Source organism: Bos mutus, chromosome 17 (assembly GCF_027580195.1).
Source record: "Bos mutus isolate GX-2022 chromosome 17, NWIPB_WYAK_1.1, whole genome shotgun sequence".
In the NCBI taxonomy this organism is placed as follows: Eukaryota; Metazoa; Chordata; class Mammalia; order Artiodactyla; family Bovidae; genus Bos; species Bos mutus.
This window is the reverse complement of record NC_091633.1, coordinates 64,736,277-64,760,372: the sequence shown is the minus strand read 5'-3', so window position 1 is coordinate 64,760,372 and position 24,096 is coordinate 64,736,277. Positions and strand designations below refer to the sequence as shown.

General features: G+C 41.9%; 1 protein-coding gene across 8 annotated transcripts in view; it reads right to left on the bottom strand.

The window, feature by feature from the left end:
• DCLK2 (doublecortin like kinase 2) overlaps positions 1-24,096 on the bottom strand; it is a 188,272-nt gene that overhangs the window by 56,925 nt on the left and 107,251 nt on the right. For 5 of the 8 annotated variants that reach the window (XR_011467483.1, XR_011467484.1, XM_070386640.1 and 2 more), the window contains exons 3-6: positions 11,025-11,127; positions 6,960-7,061; positions 6,035-6,085; positions 1,792-1,886 (exon numbers count right to left, since the gene is read on the bottom strand). Coding sequence is in view for 5 of the 8 variants with exons in the window: in XM_070386640.1 (XP_070242741.1) it covers positions 1,792-1,886; positions 6,035-6,085; positions 6,960-7,061; positions 11,025-11,127 (351 nt within the window). In the remaining 3 variants the exon portion in view is untranslated. The remainder of the gene's footprint in view (positions 1-1,791; positions 1,887-6,034; positions 6,086-6,959; positions 7,062-11,024; positions 11,128-24,096) is intronic. The other 3 variants (XR_011467485.1, XM_070386642.1, XM_070386641.1) reach the window with 1 other exon arrangement.

Sequence of the window (24,096 nt, the reverse complement as noted above, 5' to 3'; positions counted from 1 at the left end):
TTCTGGGGAAAAGAAGTTGGGAAAGAAAAGCTGAAAATAATCACATTAGAGATTTTTAATTGATACAGCTTTTCTTCTGGAGTTGACATTTAAGAATTCCATTGAAATCATATTAAGTGCTGACCTAAGCCAATTTAGCACTTCAGAAAATGGCCAGCTCTTCTGATAAAGATCAGGAACTTCCAGCACTTAGAGGTGACCTAGAGCTCTGTGCTCCGAATCCCAGACTGACTATTGGTCCCTCCAAATTCTGCCAACATACATAAGCAAGCAGGCACAAAACCAGATGGTCTGTCCTTTTCCAGTAGAAAGTTCTGTTCCTGATGTCAGGCACTTAGACAAGAACATAGCAAGTTCACTCTGGAAGTAGACACGATGGTCTCCGGACCTGACAAGCACACCGAGTGTCAGATGGAGAACACCACCCTGCAGGCAAGGAGAACCCGCAGACCCACTGCCCTGCCAGCCCAGCAGGTTCCCGCCCCGAATTCCCAAGGCACGCTGGGCCTTTTATCTTTCACTTTACCAGTGAAAATGTTTTTCAAGATCCTTAAGGGAAAGAAAATTTCCCACTTGGATGATACCTGAAACGTTTGGGTCACCAACTTTAGAGAATGTATTTGTCACCATGAAGATACTTCCAATGTCAACTAAACACTCCAAGAGTAAGAAAGAGAAAGATAAATATCATATACTAATGCATATATAGAGAATCCAGAAAGATGGTACTGATTAATTTATTTGCAGGTCATCAATGGAGAAAAAGACATAGAGAACAGATTTAGGAACACAGGGTCGGGGAGTCGGGGAAGGAGAGGGTGAGATGTATGGAGAGAGTAACATGAAATGTATATTACCATATGTAAAACAGATGGCCAATGGGAATTTGCTGTATGACTCAGGGAACTCAAACAGGGGCTCTGTAGCAATCTAGAAGGGTGGGATGGGGAGGGAGGTGGGAGGGAGGTTCAAAAGGGAGGGGACATATGTATACCTATGGCTGATGCATGTTGATGTATGGCAGAAAACAACACAATTCTGTAAAGCAATTATCCTTCAATTAAAAAAAGTACTGCTATTTTATCTGGCAAATTTACTCAAAAGTTTAAACTACTGAGAGCTACTAAGTCAAATTAAACTTACTGAAATTCTGCAAATTTGGTTTCACTTATCATTCTTCTCTACTAGATAAAATGCCTATTAAACCAATTGCTTAATCATGTTAAATTACTGTTCATATTTTCAGGAGATCACAGTCAAAACCTAAAATTTATTTCTTCACCAAAATGAACATATTTTTCTTGTGTTACTAACTTCTGTATATAAGTATTCTACTAGAATTTCACTCTATTTTAGACTTTTACATAGTCAAATTATGGTAACAATATTAAAATCGTGAATTTTAAATGAGATCTCTAAAAAGAATCATGGTTTCTAAATGAGATTTCTAAAAAGAATCAATCTCCAAAGCTTTGCCATTGCAAATTATTCTGATTATAATAGGAAAACTACTGTTTACTGATATAAAACTATATCATGTTCAACCCTAACCATAATTTTATATTCCCATTTAAGAGATGGGAACACTTTAGCTCAGAAGAGTTAAGGTAAATTGACCCAAATTACTAGATAAAAAAAGGATACAGGATCCAAAGTCAAGTCTTCCTGGCTCCAAATCCTAACTTCTTTCCTTTTTGATTTGTTACTGCACCCAAGTCCCTGAACAAACTAACCACTAAATTATGCAACAGAACGGAATCACACGAACACGGCACATATCCTATTTCATACCTTTAGTCCTCTGAAACTTCCTGGGCTGGTTGGAGAGGAGCTGGAGGATTTCGTCGATTTAGGAGTGGAAAGCTGGCTGCTGGGAGTTCCATTAACTGACCATGAGACAACAAAGGAGACAGAGGTCGTCAGAACCCAGAGCCACCAGACGGGGCAAAAACACCAAGACATGCCCCACACAGCTCTAACGGAGCTGCAGCTCACTGAAAGCTCAAAGCAGATGGCAAATCAGCAAAAAGCAAAAATAACGTGTCTTACTGCATTACAGACAAAGTATCAGACAAATAAGCAGTGAAACTAGATTTTCAATAATAGTTTTCCAGCAGTAACATAAACAAATATATAAAACGCTATGGAGTTCGAGATGTGAACGGGAACTTGTCCACAAATCCTGCATGCCAGCGAGGGTAGAGAAATGCTTGGCTGTCGTATTTGTAACTGTTCACTCGGAAGGCTGTCCTATAACCTGTCCAAACGACCTGAATCACTGAAGCATTTCTCAGTCTCTCCCAGATCAACTCCACAATACAATAATTCTAACACATATCCTAAGGGTATTCTTAATGGAAAAAGAAAATTATTGGTCATTTCCCCCTGTAATACCCACTTATTTGTTTAAAGGTCATAAAAGGCACTCTTCCGATTTCTTTTTATCTGGACTAGTTATTTCTGATTCCTTCCATTTTCTTGTCTTCTTAGTTTAATTTTCCCATTATTTAGCAAATCTTGGTGGGTTTTTCTGACACCCTCCTCTAAACTTCCGTACATTTCCTAGGTCGAAAGCTCAGTTTAGAGACTAGGTGACGAAAAGCATGGCCGTGGCGGCTTCCAAGAGAGGGTGAGCTTGCAGATTTTACAGTAACTATACAGTGCTAGTCACACATCTCACTGTGACTCAGGCTTATTCCTAATTATACCACTTCGGTTGTAATTTCACAAAGCTATTAGTTAACACCTGGTACTAGTTTTTTTTTGTTTTTTGTTTTTTTTTTTCCTTTTCTAGGCAGTTTATCTTAACCCCTTTTATCATTAATTTTCAAAGTTTTTACCCCAAGTAGATGAAAACTGCCATTCATCTCTACAGAAAGACAAGCAAAGTCCATTTCCTTTTAAAAAAATCTTTTTAATACAAGGGAGCAGACAACTGTTATTTTAAATGATGCTATTAAGTATAAAAAGCAAAATGCAAAACTCCTGAAAAGGTGACCTCAAAAAACTGAGCACCAGTCCTTGAAAGGAGGCAGAATTCTGGATCAATAAGCATAATATTTGTGATGAGATGAATCATTCATGTTTGTTTATCGTATGGCTCACTGTAAAAATTCAGCAAAGATGCAAAAATTTTAGTTATTTTTCAATTACCAAACTTTAACTTTTCTAGTTTAAAACCACTCATTCATAAATCATTATCAGTTATCTAGATTTTCTGAACAAACATATGTGGGTATTTATAGCACAAGTGCAACACAAGTAACTGTACAATTAGAAAACTTTTTAGAATATTCAACAGTCCTGCTTATTTTTCAAAAAAGTTACACTTCAATTAATGCTGTTTCTTTTAAAAATTCTCTTTAAAGGGAACTGGTGGTAGGAATTCACATAGAAAAGAGATATTTATGAGCTAGTGAGCTTGCTAGGAGCTGATACTGAGTCTGGCTCCTTTTCCTCTTCATTCAACACAACTACCTGTTCAGGTCCTCTTCCCCAAGTGCTGTTACCTTTCACTGATCTTCAGAAACCACTCTGCAATCAAAGATTTCCCTGGAGCAGTGATGGGAAAGGGACTAAAGAAGAAAAATTAGTTCCTGTAAATGGTAATCCCTGTGGCCAAGCAGTGTCCCTAAAAACACACCTCCTGCCTAAACATAATTTCTTAACAAAACTCACTGGCAGGGATTGAACTGGTATCTGCATATACATGTTCATATTTATCCTTAACGGAGAAGGCAATGGCACCCCACTCCAGTACTCTTGCCTAGAAAATTCCATGGACGGAGGAGCCTGGTGGGCTGCAGTCCATGGGGTCGCTAAGAGTCGGACACGACTGAGCGACTTCACTTTCACTTTTCACTTTCATGCATTGGAGAAGGAAATGGCAACCCACTCCAGTGTTCTTGCCTGTCTATGGCAAGAACATAGATAGCTCTTTAAGTTTCTGATAGTATTTGAAAGGCTCAAAAAAAAAATGCTGTCTAGTGAGTTCTTCATGTCATTTTTATTGGCACATTTCTCCATTTCCGGGAAGGTAACTGAAAGCTGGGACAGGGTCACCTTGGGCTCTCTGCCCCGACACTGCTGCCCCAACAGGAAGGTGGACAACGCCCAGCATCTCTGGGATGCTCCCTCTCCTTCAGTAGACCCTGGATTTTCTTTCCCCCAAATAAGCTTTTATCCACCCTTCCCTCAACTGTAAGGTAAGAAATTGACTTGGGGCTTTCTTGTTCACTTGCTCTGAACACTTTTTATCTGGGTAGACAAAGAGTCACAAGCTAGAAACCTTAAGTGAGAATTTTTAATACTCAAATTATGGTGACTATTATAGCTCAGGTTGTAAAGAATCCACCTGCAATGCAGGAGACCCCAGTCTGATTCCTGGGTCAGGAAGATCCCTTGGAGAAGGGACAGGCTACCGACTCCAGGATTCTTGTGCCTCCCTTGTGACTCGGCTGGTAAAGAATCTGACTGCAATTCAGGAGACCTGGGTTCGACCCTGGGGTTGGGAAGATCCCCTGGAGAAGGGACAGGCTACCCACTCTGGTATTCTGGCCTGGAGAATTCCATGGACTGTATAGTCCATGGGGTCATAAAGAGTGGGACACGACTGAGACTTTCCCTTTCCCTTTACCCACTGGGTTACCCGGGTTAATGTCTATGTACTTATTAGACACTATTTAGCTATTTTGATAAATTTGAGTTTTATGGAGGGATTTAGTCAATCAGAAGACTTCAATGATGGGAGCACTTCTGTCCCAAGAATGGAAAAGCACAAGATTATGTTTACAAAGTTATTGCTCTGTTTGAAATTCCAGGGAGTCCCATGGAATGTTCTAAATGGTAACGGGTACACTACAGCAAAAATGCCTGTAAAAGCAAGTTATCCATCTGGGTTCTGTGGCTTTTAAAAACACAACTCTCTCTTTTTTTTTTTATAACTATATAGTATGTATTGAACATGCTTGTGGATTAATCTCTTTTAGAGAAGTCATTTAACCACTGAGATGTGGTTTACATCTCACAACTTGTAAGTTTAAGACAAACTTTATTAACCCAAATCCAAATATGGACTCAGTTGAAAATCTGAGGTAGTGAAATGTTAAGATTTTCTTGAATCACTGTATTTAAGCATCTCAAATTCTAGTTAAGAAGATTTATACATTTATTAGACTATTCTGTGAAGCAGTTGGTCTGCAAGACAAGTATGGCTATGAAACAGCTTTTTAATTAATTTCCCTCTTTAGACCTCGGGTAGCCAAAATTACAGTAATCATAATATGTGATCTTTGAACCACTCTCTCCACTCTTATTTAGTTATTTTAGTTATATGATAAGCATATGATAGTAAAGCTATCACTAACACAAATGCTAAGAACCTGACAAATGTCTACATCTACCATACAGTAAACCCAGCGAAGTGTATTCATGCAAATTTCATGTTATGTTAGCTTTCCCAGCATTTGAAATATTGGATTGGCCCCAAAGTTCACTTGGATTTTTCCATTTGATCTTAAAAAACAAATTTTGGGGCATACCCAATACTTTACAGAAAGCAAAATATGATCTGAAATAAGCTTAACATCAGAGAGATGCTTTCAGTTAAAAATATTCATATTGCCAATATTTTTAGAGAGAGAATACTGGGCCTATTGACTCCAGAGTGAGGAAGAAGGGAAGGACAGTAGAATTGCTTCTATGGCCATTTTCGTATTACCGACAATGCTTAGCCTTTTTCAGTAACAGATTATGTTCCAAAATTAACTAGAAGACAGGCCCCCTGAGGCACCGCGCCTCCCCCATCGCCGTGTACTGTGGTTGCACGCAGACCACACACGAAGCGCGCTCCTGCAGGCGCCCGGCTCTCTAGCAAGCAAGGGAGCCGCGGCAGGACGCCCGTGCTGCAGCACAGACGTCATCGGTACAAGCCAGACACAGCCATGGAAATGGAGCAGAAGGAAACAGAAAAGGTGGCAGAAGACAAAAACAAAAAACCCGGCAGAGCGACAAAGCTGTACCTCTCCTGGCTCACCTGGGGATCTGGCTGTAGAGTAGGCACTGGAGTAGTGGCCACCCCTCTTTACTGGACATATTCAGTATCAACAAAGGGGGAGAAGTAAGGACAGCAGTTATTCGGCAGGTCTAAACGTGCACACGGAAAGAAGGGAAACTATCCCACCTGAAGAAAGCGGGGTCGGGGCGGAAGACGGAGCAGCAGAGACCCCCCAAACCCAGTATTTTATAGACAGGTTGAGGCTTCAGACAGTTTTATTTGTATTACTTTCACATGTTCTAGATTCCTCACGTGTAAAATCATGTTTTTTCACAATCCTTTCCTTAATGGGAAACAATATTAGCATACTATAAGCGAGCCTTACAGCATCGAAATATCAAGATTTGGGGGACATTTTAATTTTTTTTAAATGTCAAAAGCTGTCAAAATTATGACAAATCTATAGGTTTAGGATCTGAAAGAAATGTAGAGGTAACTCTGACTCTGAAATAAGCAGTATTACTTCCAACAGTAATTGTTGCTACGATTAAATTGCTTAACAAAGGAAAAGCCTGTGGAACCTTATCAAGGGAATAGTTTTGCCTGGTGGGTGTGTTGGCTTATGCTTTAAACCAATAAGAGAAGAAAATATCCACATTCATACAGCAAAAATGTAAAATGCAGACACCGTGGTCAAAATGTGAAACACTTCTATGTAAATACCAGGAAAAGAATCTAGATAAGATTGCTCTTGAGAAAATGTGCCAGAACAAAACAAGTATCTTAGGACACTTGTTATAACTTGGAGAAACAGACTTAACATTTTGGATCTAAAAATCATGCCATCTATATGTTATGTTGGAACCTGGCTGCATACAAGGATGGGCAAGACTACCTACTCATACTAAAGAAAACCAAAGAACGTGCTCCATTTGTGACTGCCCGCTTCCTTCCCCGTAACTACCTGAAGCCGGTGATTTGCTGCGTCGAGAAAGCCCAGGGCTCTTGGATCCGGAATATTTAACAGCTGAGGAGCGAGAATAAGAAGACTTCAAGACACGGCACTCTAGAAAGAAAGGAAAGCGCTTTAAAGAGATCTAGTTTTAATTCTAACCAAAGAAAGACCACATTCCAGTAGTTTAGTGCCTAGAACCATTACCTGATCATCTTATTACTGTTAAATGACTTTTATATACAAAGCATCAATCCCAAAAGCACACCTGAGATTTTCTTAAATTAGGCTTCAGACTTTGTCATTCACCTCATTGTTCCAGAGGGAGTTCTTAATACAGAAATCCATATATAGTAAGTGCTCAATCAAGAAAACTTGATTCACATGCACAACTTAATCTCTACATGTGCAACTTATTATTTTTCATCAACACCATTGATAGGCAAAGGCTATAATAAAGAGTTCTCTCCAACTCAGATAATCTTAATTTGAAAGGATATAGGATTCTAATTTACGAACCCCTTACTGTCTTATTTTCCATCTGCCCAAAGTACAAAGCATCAAAAATGAGGGAACTAGCTTTAAACAATCTTTTCTCTTCCTTTGGAGAAGGAAATGGCAGCCCACTCCAGTGTTCTTGCCTGGAGAATCCCAGGGACGGGGGAGCCTGGTGGGCTGCCGTCTATGGGGTCGCACAGAGTCAGACACGACTGAAGCAACTTAGCAGCAGTAGCAGCAGCAGCAGCTTTAAACAATAGCTTTGTTCCTTCCATAAATTGCCAAATAAATCAGCATGTGAAAGTGGCTCAGTCATCTCTGACTCTTTGCGCCCCATGGACTATACAGTCCATGGAATTCTCCAGGGCAGAATACTGGAGTAGGTAGCCTTTTCCTTCTCCAGGGGATCTTACCAACCCAGGGATTGAACTCAGGTCTCCCTGCTGCATTGCAGGCAGATTCGTTACCAGCTGAGCTACCAGGAAAGCACAAATCAGCAAGTAGAGTACCAGAACTAATTACACAGCTAAAATAATCACTTCCAATTCAAATAATTAAGAATCTGGGTTTTGGAGTCAAGCAGATTTGGGGTGAATCATGGGTGTGACTTTGCTAACTGGTGCACTTAGCTTAGGTCTAAGTCAGTTTTCTCTCCCTATGAAATTGGGATGAGACTAAATCTGCTTAACAGGCTTGTTATAAGGATTAAATTATATAACATATTGTCGACTTCACATTAAAATACTTCAATTTATGCAGAAAGATTAAAATACGGGTTGGGTTTAATCTATACCCCCAGGGACAATAAATTAACAAGTGAAGTACACTAATCAGCGAAATACACACCAGGGGAGGCTGGTTAGCATCTGAAAGACTCTAATCAAAACCTTCCTCCAAGGGGGCTGTAGCAACAGCAGTTTAGTTAATGAGCTTTATAGATGTTAGAAAGTATTCCAGTGCTGAAAGGAATGGTGTGTAGACTAGTTAGAACCTTCCTAAAGTCACTGCCACTCTTTCATGAGCAGGCTGTGTAACCCTAGACAGCTAATAACCAGAACCACCCCAGGGTTTAGGAATCTGAGCAAGCCCTGCACCCAGCTCATTAACACAGACAGGATTTTGCCCTAAGACTGGGTTAGCTAAATTCTATGAATTTTGAACGATTTTTCAATGCAAGATGTTGTCAGATGTATAAAAGGACAGAGTTGGGACTCATCAAGATTACAAGTTAAACAGACTTTGTTTTGTAATCTTTGCCTCCTGAACCCAAACAGGACCCTGTGGAAGCTCCTGGGCATGGAAGCCTTTCCCTGTCCCCCCTTGCTTGTAGGGAACAGACCCCAGCCTCCATGACCTTCCCTGAGCTCCAAAGGGTAGGTTCCAACAGTTGCTAGTCAGGGAAGGGAGGCAATGAAGAGGCAAGGGAGGGGCAGCCAAGAAACAGCAGTGCAGATTCGGGGCAGGGCCCTGGTTCTGCCTCAAGGGTCACACAGAACAGGGTCTCTGAGCTCTTAACAGAACAAACCCCCCAGTAAATGGAAGATATCAGCAATCCTCATTCCAGAGAAGACCACCTTTAGGAACCAGAAAAACTCATCAGAAGACCACCTGAGAACAGGTCAAAGGCATTGCAGGCTCTGCACACACCTCACCCTTGAACAACTGCTGTAAAACCCCTCACCAAATCCTCCAGGGTTGGGACACGCAGTTTTGAGAGGCAGGAGCCCACTGTGTCCCCTTTCGCCTGGCAAAGCAATAAAACTATTCTTTTCTATTTCACCCAAAACTATGTCTCTGAGATTTGATTCAGCACCAGTGCACAGAGGCTGAGTTTTTGACATCACTCCTAATAAAGACACTTGTGGCAGAATTAGGTCTCAGACTTGTTTTCATAGTAAAATTTTATGACCTAATGGTGATGATACAATAACAACATTAACAACAACAGTACCAGCACATACTATGTAATGGGCACCCTTCCAACTGTTTTACACTTATTAATTCATTTAACCCTCACAAAACCTTATGAAAAAGCCCCTATTATTATCCCCAGTTTGCAGAAGGTTAAGTAATTAGAGATCAGTAACTTTCACCTATCTCTAATTATAGGAGTTCATTGGTAGCCAAAACAACAAAACCTATGAATGATTCAAATATTGTAGGTAAATTAACAACATACTAACATAAAAGCACTGAATACAATGCCTAGTATACACATAGTAAGTGCTCAATAAATGTTTAATTGCTGTATTGCCACCCAAATTAACTTTACAACCTGAAATACACCGAGTTTCAATGTCTCAACTTTTAAAATGATAAACATTGACAAAGAAACATTATGAAATGAAATTAAGCTACAGTCAAAAAAAGATGTAAAATAGAGATGATATGTAAATTCCCATTTTTCAGTAAACCCACAAGAAGAGGTGAGAGTATTAATATAGATGATATCACTAATTCTTTAAGGTCTTTCTGGTGGCATTTCTAATCTAAAGCAGGGCTAGATAGAAGATGCTACAGAAACCCTCAAGAAATTTGGCACTTGTGGGAAAAAGCAAAGTGGAAAACCGAGAAGAGTAGACAAATGAGCCCCAGAAGGTAAGTCACCCCTAGGAAACTGACATAGTGTAACAGGAAAGAGTTACACAAGGAAGGCTGACACCACAGCGTGTACCATCTTGGATTTTGTATGTTTCTCTAATTCTGGACTGCCGAGTCACTACAGCTGGAAGGGGTTTATCACTAGCCTAATTTTTGAAAAGCCAGCTCTCCTCACTGATGAAATTAAAGCATGGGATTGAAACCTCTAACATCTCTCTTCTCTGTCAAACGTTTTGTCTATATGACTCTGTCTCACTTAAAGATGAAGCTGACTTCACTATCGGCTAATAATCACTAATACTCTGATCAGTTTAAATTTCAGATAACAGAGTAGAGCACTATTCCCAGAATCAATAACATCTGAAATCACTGAGGTTACTGCTAAACAGGTGAAAACTCCATTTTTTGGCTAAAATTAAGAGAAAGGGATTTTCTTATCCTATCAATGAAAACAGCTTTATTTTTTCTGCATATATAACAATTCATGTTATTTTTTAAAAAAGATGGAAACAGAGCAAAGAAATCTGAGATAATCACTACTAACAAATTATTATTCTTTTACATATCTCTTTATGGACATGAGAAATGTATACTGAACTATTTTCAGGTTCAGTACTTTCCATATTTTAAGGTGGCCTAGCCAAGGCACCATTCTGGAAGAAGATAGGGATCAATTTTGAAAGTGTAACAATGCAGTAAAAAAGTGAAGAACCCAACTTGCAAAAACAAAACAAAAAATATTTAACTACTTGGAATTAGGGTTTTTTGGTTTTTGCAACTAGGTAACTACCTCACTGTATTTTCTACTTTTATTAATTCAAAGAAATTAACTCTACTAAGAGTGAGAGTAGATGATGATCTAATTAAATGAACTCTTCATTACTTCTTTCTTCAACAACCAGACCACTTAACATGCACCAAATGACACACCTAAGCCTCCACTTCAGGGTTACAAAGATGGTCACTGAATTGCCTTACCACTGTGATCCAGGACAAAGTCATCTTGGGCATAACGGAATTTTTCAGGTCCACATGCAATAAAAACATCATCATCACCAAAAAAGTCTTGCAGACAAGTAACCTACAAAACAAAAAAAAAATATCATGTCCAAGAAGTAAATTAGAAACATTAGAAGTGCAATAAAAGTCAACAAAATTTATATTTTCAAGCCTCACCTATAATAGTGAGTTGGAATGAAAAAACTATTTCCAAGCATTTTACTCTTCACAAAGCACTTTCACACACCGTCTCCTGACCTCAGAACAACAAAATGAGGGGCTCATAGCTGGCACCAATATTCCTGTTTCACAGGCGAAGTGAAAGGCATCCACAGGAGCCTCAGTGATGTATTCCAGGTTTCCCTTAACAGGGGGCAACGCTGGGGCCAATGGAGCTCCCAGTCTACTCGTCTACACTTCCTCTCTCCTAGCGGCTCCACATCCCAGCCACGTCATCTCGGGTGTGGCCCCTCTGTATCTCCGGCACAGTGCGCCTTAGGTTGTCACGAGGATTGATGTTCAAAAACCTCTCGGAATGAGTGCCAGGCATGTAAGTACAATGTGTTAATACTCATCTCTGCCACCATCATTGGAATCAGAGGAAGACTTGTCATAAAGCTAATGAGGGCCCTTCCAAGGACCTGTACTTAAACAGTCTTAACTTCACATTCTTTTATTCAACCCTCCCCGACACAGTATAAGTTTCAGATTCCATAGAACTTGACCCACCCCAGATGAATATCCAAGTGGTGACAAGAAGAACCATCTTCTAGGATTTTGGATGCAGACAGGATCCACTCTCACCTGTTTTATAATGGGATGTATATGATTTCTTTTTCAAAAAAGTACTCCTCTCCCAATAATAATATAAAGTTTTTAAAAAGTAATAAAGTTTAATAAAGTTTCTAGTACTTGGAAAAGTTGTGCTATCTCAGGAATTCCTTGTCTTTCTGATCACTACTTAGCTTTTTATTTGAAAAAAAAAAAAATTTTTTTTTTTCATTGCAGAGTTAAAATAAAAATGCTCTAGAGAGAAGACAGTGAACTAGACACAGTACATGGAACAAAGACACTGCTCCAGTCACTCCAATTCTCAGCAAGCAAGATGTGTCTTCTGCACCTCACTGAAATCCGCCCAGGCAGCCGCGCTTTAGTCAGTTTGGTAAATTTCCACAGACAAGGCAGCTTCAAAGACAGAAACTTACTCTCACAGCTCTGGAGGCTGGAAGGCTGAGATCAGGGTGCCAGCGTGGTGGGGTTCCGGTGAGAACCCTCTTGCCGGTTCGCTCACACGACGGGGTGCAGGGAAGACACAGGAGGGAGCAGCTCTCCTGTCTCTTCTCATAAGGGTGCGAATACCTTCCACGGGGCACCTCCCTAATGACTTCACCCAACCCTGCTGATCTCCCAAAGGGCCCCACCTCCTAACACCATCACACTGAAGCCAAGAAGAAGCCTGTGGGGGTCTGGGACACAGAAGACTTTCTGTCTCCCGTTTTCTTGTTTGTAGGGAACAGAATGCCCCTGAGTTTCAAAGGGCAGATTCCAACAGTTGCTAATCAAGGAAGGAGCAGCTAAAAAGCCACCTGAGGCCAAGTGAAAGTGACCAGAGAGGCTCATCAGGTGACTGCCATGTTCAGTCGCTCAGTCTAGTCCGACACTTTGTGACCCCATGGACTGCAGCATGCCAGGCTTCCCTGTCCTTCAGTATCTCCTGGAGCTTGCTCAAACTCATGTCCATCAGGTAAGTGATGCCATCCAACCATCTTATCCTCTGTCACCCTCTTCTCCATCTGCCATCAATCTTTCTCAGCATCAGGGTCTTTTCAAATAAGTCAGTTCTTCATATCAGGTGGCCAAAGTATTGGAGCTTTGGCTTCAGCATCAGTCCTTCCAAAAAAATTTAGGGTTGATTTCCTTTAGGACTGACTGGTTTGCTATCCCTGCTGTGCAAGGGACTCTCAAGATGCTTCTCCAGCACCACAGTTTGAAAGCATCAATTCTTCAGCACTCAGCCTTCTTCACAATCCAACTCTCACACCCATACATGACTACAGGAAACACCACAGCTTTGACTATCTGGACCTTTATCAGCAAAGTGATATCTCTACTTCTTAATAAACTATCTAAAATAAAGGAAAGAAATAGAAATAGCCATGAAATAGAGGAAAACAATAGAATGGGAAAGACTAGAGATCTTTTCAAGAAAATCAGCTATACCAAGAGAATCTTTCATGCAAAGATGGGCACAATAAAGGACAGAAATGGTATGGATCTAACAGAAGCTGCTGCTGCTGCTAAGTCACTTCAGTCAGAAGCAGAAGATACTAAAAAGAGGTGGCAAGAATACAAAATACTGTACAAAAAAGGTCTTAATGACCCAGATAACCACAATGGTGTGATCACTCACCTACAGCCAGACATTCTGAAGTGTAAAGTCAAGTGGGCCTTATGAAGCATCACTACGAACAAAGCTAGTGGAGGTGACAGAATTCGAGCTGAGCTATTTCAAATCCTGAAAGTGATGCTGCTTGAGAATACTCAAACCAGCACACAGTTGCACTCATCTCACATGCTAGCAAAGTAATGCCCAATATTCTCCAAGCTAGGCTTCAACAGTATGTGAATCAAGAAGTTTCAGATGTTCAAGCTGGATTTAGAAAAGGCAGAGGAAGCAGAGATCAAATTGCCAACATCCACTGGATCATAGAAAAAACAAGAGAAATTCCAGAAAAACACCTGCTTTATTGACTATGCCAAAGCCTTTGACTGTGTGGATCATATCAAACTGTGAAAAATTCTTAAACAGATGGGAATACCAGATCACCTTACCTGCCTCCTGAGAAATCTGTATGCAGGTCAAGAAGCAACAGTTAGAACTGGACATGGAACAACGGACTGGTTCCAAATTGGGAAAGGAGACCAACAAGGCTGTTTATTTTCACCCTGTTTATTTAACTTACATTCAGAGTACATCATGCGAAATGCCAGGCTGGATGAAGCACAAGTTGGAATCAAAACTGCCAGGAGAAATATCAACAACCTCAGATATGCAATGATACCACTCTAATGGCAGAAAACGAAGAGGAACTAAAGACCCTCTTGATGAAAGTGAAAGGGGAGAATGAAAAAGTTGATTTAAAACTCAACATTGAGAAAACTAAGATCATGGTATCCGGTCCTATCACTTTACGGCAAATACATGGAGGAAAAAGTGGAAACAGTGACAAACTTTATTTTCTTGTGCTCCAAAATCACTGCAGATGGTGACTGCAGCCATGAAATTAAAAGACGCTTACTCCTTGGAAGGAAAATTATGTCCAACCTAGATAGCGTATTGAAAAGCAGAGGCATTACTTTGCCAACAAAGGTCCATCTAGTCAAAGCTATGGTTTTTCCAGTGGTCATGTATGGATGTGAGAGTTGGACCATAAACAAGGCTGAGTGCTGAGGAATTGATGCTTTCAAACTGTGGTGCTGGAGAAGACTCTTGAGAGCCCCTTGCCCAGCAGGGAGATCAAACAAGTCAATCCTAAAGGAAATCAGAACTGGAATATTCATTGGAAGGACTGATGCTGAAGCTCCAATACTTTGGCCACCTGATGTGAAGAACTGACTCCTTAGAAAAGACTCTGACGCTGGGAAAGATTTTAGGTAGGAGGAGAAGGGGGCAACAGACGATGAGATGGTTGGATGAGTCTGAACAAGCTCCAGGAGTTGGTGATGGACAGGAAGCATAGCATGCTGCAGGCCATGGGTTCGGAAAGATTTGGACAGGACTGAGCGGCTGAACTGAACTGAGGCCCTGCACACACCCGAATCAGCCACCCCACCCTTGCTATAAAACTCCCCATCAAATCATCCTGGGTGAGGATTCATAGTTTTTCAGGGCAGGAGCCTGCTGTGGTCCCCTTTGCCTGGCAAGGCAATAAAGCTATTCTTTTCTACTTTACCTAAAACTCTGTCTTTGAGGTTCAATTTGGTACTGGTGCACAGAGGCTCAGTTTTCGGCATCAACTTCACCAAGCTTTCAGCATCAACAGTGGGGATTAGGATTCCAATATATGAATCTTGGAGAGACACCAACATGCCATTCATAACAGAAGAATAACATTCTTCACCTTTCCTGTAAAACCTGCTTCTCTTCCCCTCAGCTGGTGATCACATGCATCCTTTGTCCATGCTAGAATCCTGGGACTCATCCTTTCCTCCCTTCATCATCAACCCCTCAAATCATTTGTCCTTCCTACCCCTTGGTTCAGCTCTCACTGTTTCTTGCCTGGGCACCTGCCGTTGTCAAGCAGCAGGTTTCTAATTCCAGTCTTCACTGCTCCCCTAGCTCCAGTCATCACTGTTCTCACAGATGTGGAAATAAATGAAGACCGTGTTGGTATATGCAGTCTCTTACTGTATGATGATTTAGTCACTAAGTCGTGTCCATCTCTTGCAACCCCATAGACTGTAGCTTGCCAGACTCCTCTGTCCATGGGATTCTCCAGGCAAGAATACCAGAGTGGGTTGCCATTTCCTTCTCCAGGGTATCTTCCCAACCCAGGAATCAAACCCAGGTCTCCTGCCTTGCAGGCAGATTCTTTACCGACTGAGCTATGGTATAGGGGTGCCCATGAGACAGGAAAGGGGCGGGGCACAACCTTTAAAAGAATGACATAGCCTGAGGACATAGACCGATTAGAATCAAACAGATCCAAGATGTGCAGGAGCCAGCTTCCACTAGACCTTAAGCCTCATTTACACGTGCATTATAACACATCAGCAAGGTAAATGGCATACCCACGAGGTGCCGTGACGGTTCCAAGGCTGACCATAAAGTCAAAGGGTGGGCGGTGGCCCAACTCCTGGAAAACCCCACCTCTTCCCAGAAAACCCCACCTCTTCCCCTAAAAGAGCTGGAATACTCCTCCTACTCATTAGCCTACGAAATTACCTACGCCTATAAAAACTGACAACCCCATACCCTGGGGACTATCTTGCCTTATGAGATGACCCATACTCTGTGGAGTATGCTTCTTTCCTGAATAAACCTTCTTTCACTTTACTAAGGCTTGCTATTGAATTCTTTCCTTTGTGAAGCCAGGAACCCACACTTGGCAACCACCCCAGGAACTCAGATGTGACCTGGGATGTGACGATTCTCCAGCGACCCACTCTTTCCTGGAATACCCACACTACACACAGGGCTCACTGACCTCCTTCCCTGACTAGATGATGATCCTTCACAGGGCACACAAGATGGGCCCTGCCCAGGCCTTCAACCCTTGACTCTGCACACTCGCTCCTTATCCAAACCAGGATGACGGAAGGGTCACTACCCGTAGAGTCCAGTGATTCTTTTTTGTTAAACAGCTTTATTGAAGCATAATTCACAAACCATACAATTCACTCATTTAAAGCATACAATCCAATGATTTTTACTGTATTCAGAGTTCTGCAACCGTCACCATAACGTAAGAACACTGTCATGACCTATAAAGAATCCTCCCCAGGGCCCATTAGCATCGACTCCCCGTGTCTGCATCTCCTCACTCCCAAGAACCTATAATCTGCTTTCAGTCTGTATGGATTTGCCTATTCTGGACATTTTATCTAAACCAAGTCATACAATATGAAACATTTTGCAAGTATTTTCTGCCACTGAGCACGTTTTCAAGGTTCATCATGTTGTAGCAGGTATTACTACTTCATTCCTTTCTACAGGTAATATTTGGCTGCATGGATACACCACAGTTTGTTTATCCACTCACCAGTTAGTGGACATGTGGGTAATCTCTACTTCAGTGCTGGCTCTTATCAGTATATTTTCCCCCGTGTTGTTTCTCTGCCTGAAGTGACCTTTCTGACCACCTTTGGTGCCGTGACCTTCAGGGAGGCAGTGATATTGCCTATCCATTGTTCCCTGGGGTCTAGGAGAGTCCTGGCTCCGGTGGCTGTGTCACACATGTCTGATGAATGAACTGTGTGGCCTGTTCCTATTGGCACTGAGCTCTCAGGCACTGAGTAACTCCTCTGGAGTGAGTGGCGCCACAGATGCCATCTCCACTGCTACCTCCACCACCATCACTTACGTTTAGGGCTTACAGGGCTTCGGCATCGCTTAACCTCTCAGAATGGTCTCTGTGTATTGTATATGTGTTATCTCATTAACCCCTACAATAACCATCAGGTTGATACCATCATCACTCCTCATTTACAAATGAAAAAAAAAAAAAAAGCATTCTACAGTGAGCAACTTGCTCACACACAGGTAATGAACAAAGCACAGGGATTTGACACAGGTCCTCCACGTCTACGTCTCTGTTTTAAACTTGACTCTATGGTGCAGCCCCTCACCTGGAATCCCAGAGTTCGTGTATATACTTTTATAGTTCTTATCACATTCTACCTTGCTTTATAGTTATTTATGTCTCCTAAAGGAAATCATTGACTATGCCAAAGCCTTTGACTGTGTGGATCACAAGAAACTGTGGAAAATTCTGAAAGAGATGGAAATACCAGACCACCTGACCTGCCTCTTGAGAAACCTATATGCAGGTCAGGAAGCAACAGTTAGAACTGGACATGGAACAACAGACTGGTTCCAAATAGGGAAAGGAGTATATCAAGGCTGTACACTGTCACCCTGCTTATTTAACTTATATGCAGAGTACATCATGAGAAACGCTGGGCTGGAAGCAGCACAAGATGGAATCAAAATTGCCAGGAGAAATATCAGTAACTTCAGATATGCAGATGACACCACCCTTATGGCAGAAAGTGAAGAGGAACTCAAAAGCCTCTTGATGAAAGTGAAAGTGGAGAGTGAAAAAGTTGGCTTAAAGCTCAACATTCAGAAAACTAAGATCATGGTATCCAGTCCCATCACTTCATGGCAAATAGACAGGGAAACAGTGGAAACAGTGGCAGACTATATTTTTGGGGCTCCAAAATCACTGCACATGGTGATTGCAGCTATGAAATTAAAAGATGCTTACTCCTTGGAAGGAAAGTTATGACCAACCTAGATAGCATATTGAAAAGCAGAGACATTACTTTGCCAAAAAAGGTCCATCTAGTCAAGGCTATGGTTTTTCCAGTGGTCATGTATGGATGTGAGAGTTGGACTGTGAAGAAGGCTGAGCGCCGAAGAATTGATGCTTTTGAACTGTGGTATTGGAGAAGACTCTTGAGAGTCCCTTGGACTGCAAGGAGATCCAACCAGTCCATCCTAAAGGAAATCAGTCCTGGGTGTTCACTGGAAGGACTGATGTTAAAACTGAAACTCCAATACTTTGGCCACCTCATGCGAAGAGTTGACTCATTGGAAAAGACCCTGATGCTGGGAGGGATTGGGGGCAGGAGGAGAAGGGGAACAGAAAATGAGATGGCTGGATGGCATTACCGACTCGATGCACCTGAGTTTGGGTGAACTCCGAGAGTTAGTGATGGACAGGGAGCCTTGGCGTGCTGCAATTCATGGGGTCACAAAGAGTCAGACACTACTGAACGACTGAACTGAAAGGAAATCAGCCCTGAATATTCATTGGAAGGACTGATGCTGAGGCGCTAATACTTTGGGCACCTGATGTGAAGAGCTGACTCATTGGAAAAGACCCTGAGGCTGGAAAGACTGAAAGCGAAAAAAGAAAGGGCCAGCAGAGGATGAGATGGTTAGGTAGCATTGCTGACTCCATGGACATGAATTTGAGCAAACTCTGGGAGACAGTGGACAGAGGATCCCGGCATGCTGCAGTCCTTGGGGTTCCCAAGAGTCAGATGCGACTTAGCAACTGAACAACAGCAACGCCTCTCACATCTCCCTCTATTTTGTTTTTTACACACATATAATTAATAAATGGTTCTTAAATGGAACTGAATTGAGTTTTACTTTCTTGGCCAAATAAACTACTACCAAAGTTTAATCCATTTTTTTTAAAAACAACATTTCACTAGTTTTTGAATCAATTTACAAAATATGACAAGTGAATTTTCTAAAATATACCTGTCTGAATATCTGTTTGAAAAGCAAATTAATTTTACAAGGAACCATTTCATCTGATACTAAATTAGTTGGCATTTGAGTAGAATAAATGCCAAATAATTAAGTTGCCTATTATGTGGAATAAAGGTATTTAACAAGCCTAGGGAATAAAATACATCAAAAAGGTAGTTTATTCCCCCCTCCCTGAGCAGTCCTATTTAATTCTTCCTAATCAACTATTTAATGATTTCACCTGTCAATATTTGTTTGGCTTTCCAAACATGGTTTGCATAAGATGTTTGCACTCTTTTAATTCAGGTTCTAGCCATTAAATACACATTTGGTTAAACAGTTAAGCAAACCATATAAATTAGCAATCAGGTTCAGATTTACCTAAAATAAGTTACCACTACTCCCCAAAAATGATAGGTGTCATATAAATGATAAAACTGAGATGAACCAGCATGTATTTTGAATAATTCTATTTTATTAAGATATACTCAGGATGCTGACATACCTCATAAAATGTTAAACAACTCCCGTTTCCATTCATTCAACGAATCTGTATTGAGAACTTCAGTGCCAGGCATCACACTAGGTGCTACAGAAACATCAGGGGAGGGGGTGCCGGCAAAGAAAGCCTTGCCCTCAGGAAGAAGTGTGAGCTGACACGTGATAAGAATACAGAAGTCCATCTGCACACTTTCTCTAGGTTCCACACATATACACTATTGTGTGTAAAATAGACAGCTAGTGGGAAGCTGTTGTATCACACAGGGAGCTCAGCTCGGTGCTCTGTGATGGCCTATAGGGGTGGGATGGAGAGGGGAGGGAGGTCCAAGGGGGAGGGGTATACTCTATACACACAGCTGACTCACCTTGTTGTACAGCAGAAACACAACACTGGAAAGAAATCATACTCCTATAAGGAATTAACGTATGCAATGTCAAAAGACGTTACATAGCACAGAGAAAGACAGCAAGGAAGGGGAATGCTGAACACAGCATGTGTGCTGCAATAAACAGCTTCCCTGCAAAGGTGACATTTGAAGAAAATATTAAGAGAGGTCGGAGAGAAGCTACATGAACGTCTAGGAACAAGGTGGGGTGGGGCAGTGTTCCAGGAGAGAGCAAAGAACACGCACAAGCCTTGGCATGCTCACAGGGAACACTCACAGAGCACGCGAAGAGGGAGACGCTGCGGGAGACAAGGTGGGCAGGGTGAGGGAGGCAGCCGGCAGGTGGGGCTGGTCGGGGCTGGCTCTGGATGAGATGCAAAACCACTGGAGGCTCCTGAGCAGAGCGCTGCACTGCATGCCTTGAAACAGGATCACACTGCGTTCAGACTAAACCGTCAACGGACAAGGACCGACAGCAGCGGAGGCTATCGCTAGTCAGGCAATGAGAGGGGCCTGTGGCAGGAGTGAGAGGAATGAGAGAGGGCCTCACCACCCCTTGAATACTGGGGCCTGAGAGCAGAGAGAAGACTATGATGGTTCACGGCCTGGGGCTCGAGCCTCTAAAAGGATAGGTTTGCCATTAACTCTAACGGGAGAGTACAAAGTAATGGGCAAGGTTAGTGGCACAGAGGATGCTCACAAATCCAGACTGGGAACAGAACTGGGAAATGCCTATTAAACAGTGGAGGTTGTTGGGTGGAAAGTTAGACATAAATCTGAATTTCTTGGGGGACATCTGGCCTGGAGATACATATTTGGGACTCACCAGCACTTGAATGATATTTAAAATCCTGAGATCGGTTATGGCAGTGTACGCGGAGAAGCGGTCTAAAGCCTGAGCTCTGAAACACAGCAACTTTACAAGGTCAGGGTGAAGAAGCAGAACCAGTGAAGAAAACAGAGAGGGAACAGTCAGTGAGGGAGGAAGAGAAGCGAGTGTCTGTAGTCTGCTGGACGCCAAACAAAGTGTTTCAAGGGGGAGGAGCGATCAGGCAGGTCAGCGTTACTGGTGCGCCATGTTAGATGAAGACTGAGAAGTGACCGTGGAATTCAGCAACATGGAGATCACTGGGATCCTAATATCAGAATTAGCTTTGGTGCAGTGGTTGAAGAGCAAGTCTAATCACAACACCTTTAACAGAGGATGGATAAGACAGTAAAGAATCCGCCTGCCAATGCAGGAGACCTGGGTTTGACCCCTGAGTCAGGAAGATCCCCTGGAGAAGGAAATGGCAACCCACTCGAGTATTCTTGCCTGGGAAAACCCATGGACGGAGGAGCCTGGTGCGCTATAGTCCATGGGGTCGCAAAGAGTCAGACACGACTGAACGACCACTAGCAGAGGACAGGAAAAGAACTGGAGACAGAGAATGCAGACAACTTTTTCAAGGAGTTTTGACTGAAAAAGTGGAGCAGAGGGGGTGGGCAGGTGGCAGAAGGAAGAAATGAGTCCGTGGTTAAGAGAATTCATTTTCAAGGTGAGAGAAATAACGCAAGTCACTATGCTACTGAACCAATCTAGTGGGACAAAAATGGGGGTGCAAGGAACTGCCAGAGCTGCCTCCCTTTGTGAGAGGGGAGGGAATCAGCGGGCAGGTGGAAGGGCTCGGCCTGCATGTAACCACTGTCAGCCTTCCACAATAAAGGGAAGGACCAGACGGAACCTGCTGGGTGGGGACTGGTAGTGGTGGGTAGGGGTGAGTGTGCTTCCTGCTTCACTGAGAAAACTGAAGCGAAGTCATCAGCTCCAAGTGAGGCAGGGGGCAGGAGGAGGGAGGAAGTACAGCAGATTTGAGGAGGAAAAAAAGGTGTGAAATTACAGTCTGTGATTGTGGGGAGGATGAATGGGGAAGGAAATATGACATGCCTGAAGACAGAATTAGGGATCCACTCAGCATCCCACAGCCTGCATACCAGACATTCTTGGTTCTAAAACCAGAAAGCAGCTATCCAACCTATATAGTGTTTTAGAAAATCAAAGTCTTTTTAAGCTGGAATGGTTACCATTTCATGGAGTTGCACCTGATCAATCACTAGAGGAGAACTGCTAGGAACACGGATGATACAAAACCCTAGAGCCCACGGAAAACGAGTACATAAGGAATGAATGGGAACCTCTCTCCCCCTGTTGCCAATGTAAAATACAGATAAAACGCAAATCTCCGTTCATATCTTTCACAGCACGGACATGGACTGTTAGGCACCGTCGTTACTGTGTCTAACTAAACTGTAAACTTAAAGCACAGCGGAAACAGACGCCAGCGGGCAGAGACGCGAGCTGACAAGCGTGAGTAAAGGGGACCAAAGCTAACACGCGCAGGAGGAGAGTGAGCAGACTTCAGTCCTGTCCGTACTTTCGCGGAATAGGATAATACGGCATTATTTAAAATACAGGTGTCAGCCCGGCCCAGGCTCAATGTGCGCTATCGCTGGGAGCAGAGGACCACCTGGCTGAGTGTGACTGCCTCCTCCCTCTTATACAGGCAGAAAAGATACTTAACTTCCGAGGCTCAGTTTCTCTGTCTATAACATGGGCAAGAAACCAGTTTCGTCTTTAAGGAGCTACATGTTATTTCTTCATGTTCATTAATCCATGGCCTCCAATATTTTTTAAAATTTAACTTAATGGATAATCTTTTCCTTAAGTATAAATAAAACAAAAAAACACACGCTTTCCTACAAGTTCAATAAAATAGATATATTCCCAGAAAAAAAAAAAAATCGCTAACGCTTTGGAAACTTTCCACTGATACCCTTCACTTGTGAAAAATCAGTTCCCCCCAAATTTAAGATCTCTTATGCTCCTAGAAATTGCATACAAAATTGCATACAAAAATGTGATTCATGTCATATAAAATAAACCATATAGAGTATACATGTGACATGTAAGATATGCATAAATGTTTATATGCATATACTAAATGTTTCTACCTAGAATAATTATAAACAAGAAAAGAAAGATTTGACTTGAATGTAATAAGCATTGGCTTATGTACATAAGTATACCTATAAATGTCAATGTTTTTAAATGTACATAAAGATAGAACTCCAAGCATATCAATCTAATTGAATGCCAAAATTATATTTGTGAATAGTAGATTCCCATGTAATACAGTCATTACTTGGCCATGCTTAAATTTTACAAGCACGTCGGACCACATATTTAATTGTTCTCTGTAGTACCCCAAAGTCAGCCGATACTTTTCAAAATAAAACATCAGACAAAATGCCCAGGGTAATGTTGTAAGTTAAAAAACTCTCACATTAATCTACTACTGCACATTCATTCTAACGTGAATCATAGGCCTACTGGATGCCAGGCATAAACAAAAGGCAAGAAGCAGACAGGCCAGTGGTGGAGACGAACAAGAGGAGTAGGTGTCACTCAAAACATGACAATAAGCGAAGGCGGTAACAGAACACCCTGGCTACAGCAGGAATAAGGCAGGGCAAAGCAGCAAAAACCTGATGAAAAACCGCATCCTGTAAAATATTCAATACCTTCAGAGTATTTCTTTTGTTTAGGCACTTAGATAATTCTCTTATGGTTTTTTAAACATATGTCCTGTTCTTTAACTCCGGTGGCCTGTTTGTTCCTCTTACCATATATTTTCAAAACCGGCATTTAACATTCGCTTATGGGCCATGTCACTAAATCTGACTCAGAAGAAAAACCCATCAATACCTTGAATAATGTCTCAAAATCGTTCTTAACAAGGATGAGGAAAAGCATATCCATTTGAAAGACCCCTTACAGTTTGCTTCTAAATTCTTTTTTCCATGCAAAAAGCTCCTCCCGAATAATGGACGCTCTGTAGCTTAGAAAGCGAGCTACACAGATGAAGGTAAAGTAGTGTTTCTGCTAAGGTACAGAAGTAAAATCATGAGCAGATCTAATGGGGAAACTTCCAACCGAGAAATAATGCATCTGCAGGAGCATATCTGAGTCCTCCAAATGAATGTGGGCCATTTAAAAACAGTAATTTTTCTATACTTCAGTAGACAGATTAATGAGGCCCGGGTGAAGAGGTGGCAGCCATAATTTCAGGGCTAGTACTTAATAAATTGCAACAACCACTTTTTTTTTCCCTCTTCCTTCCCTATTTGGACTCTGTTA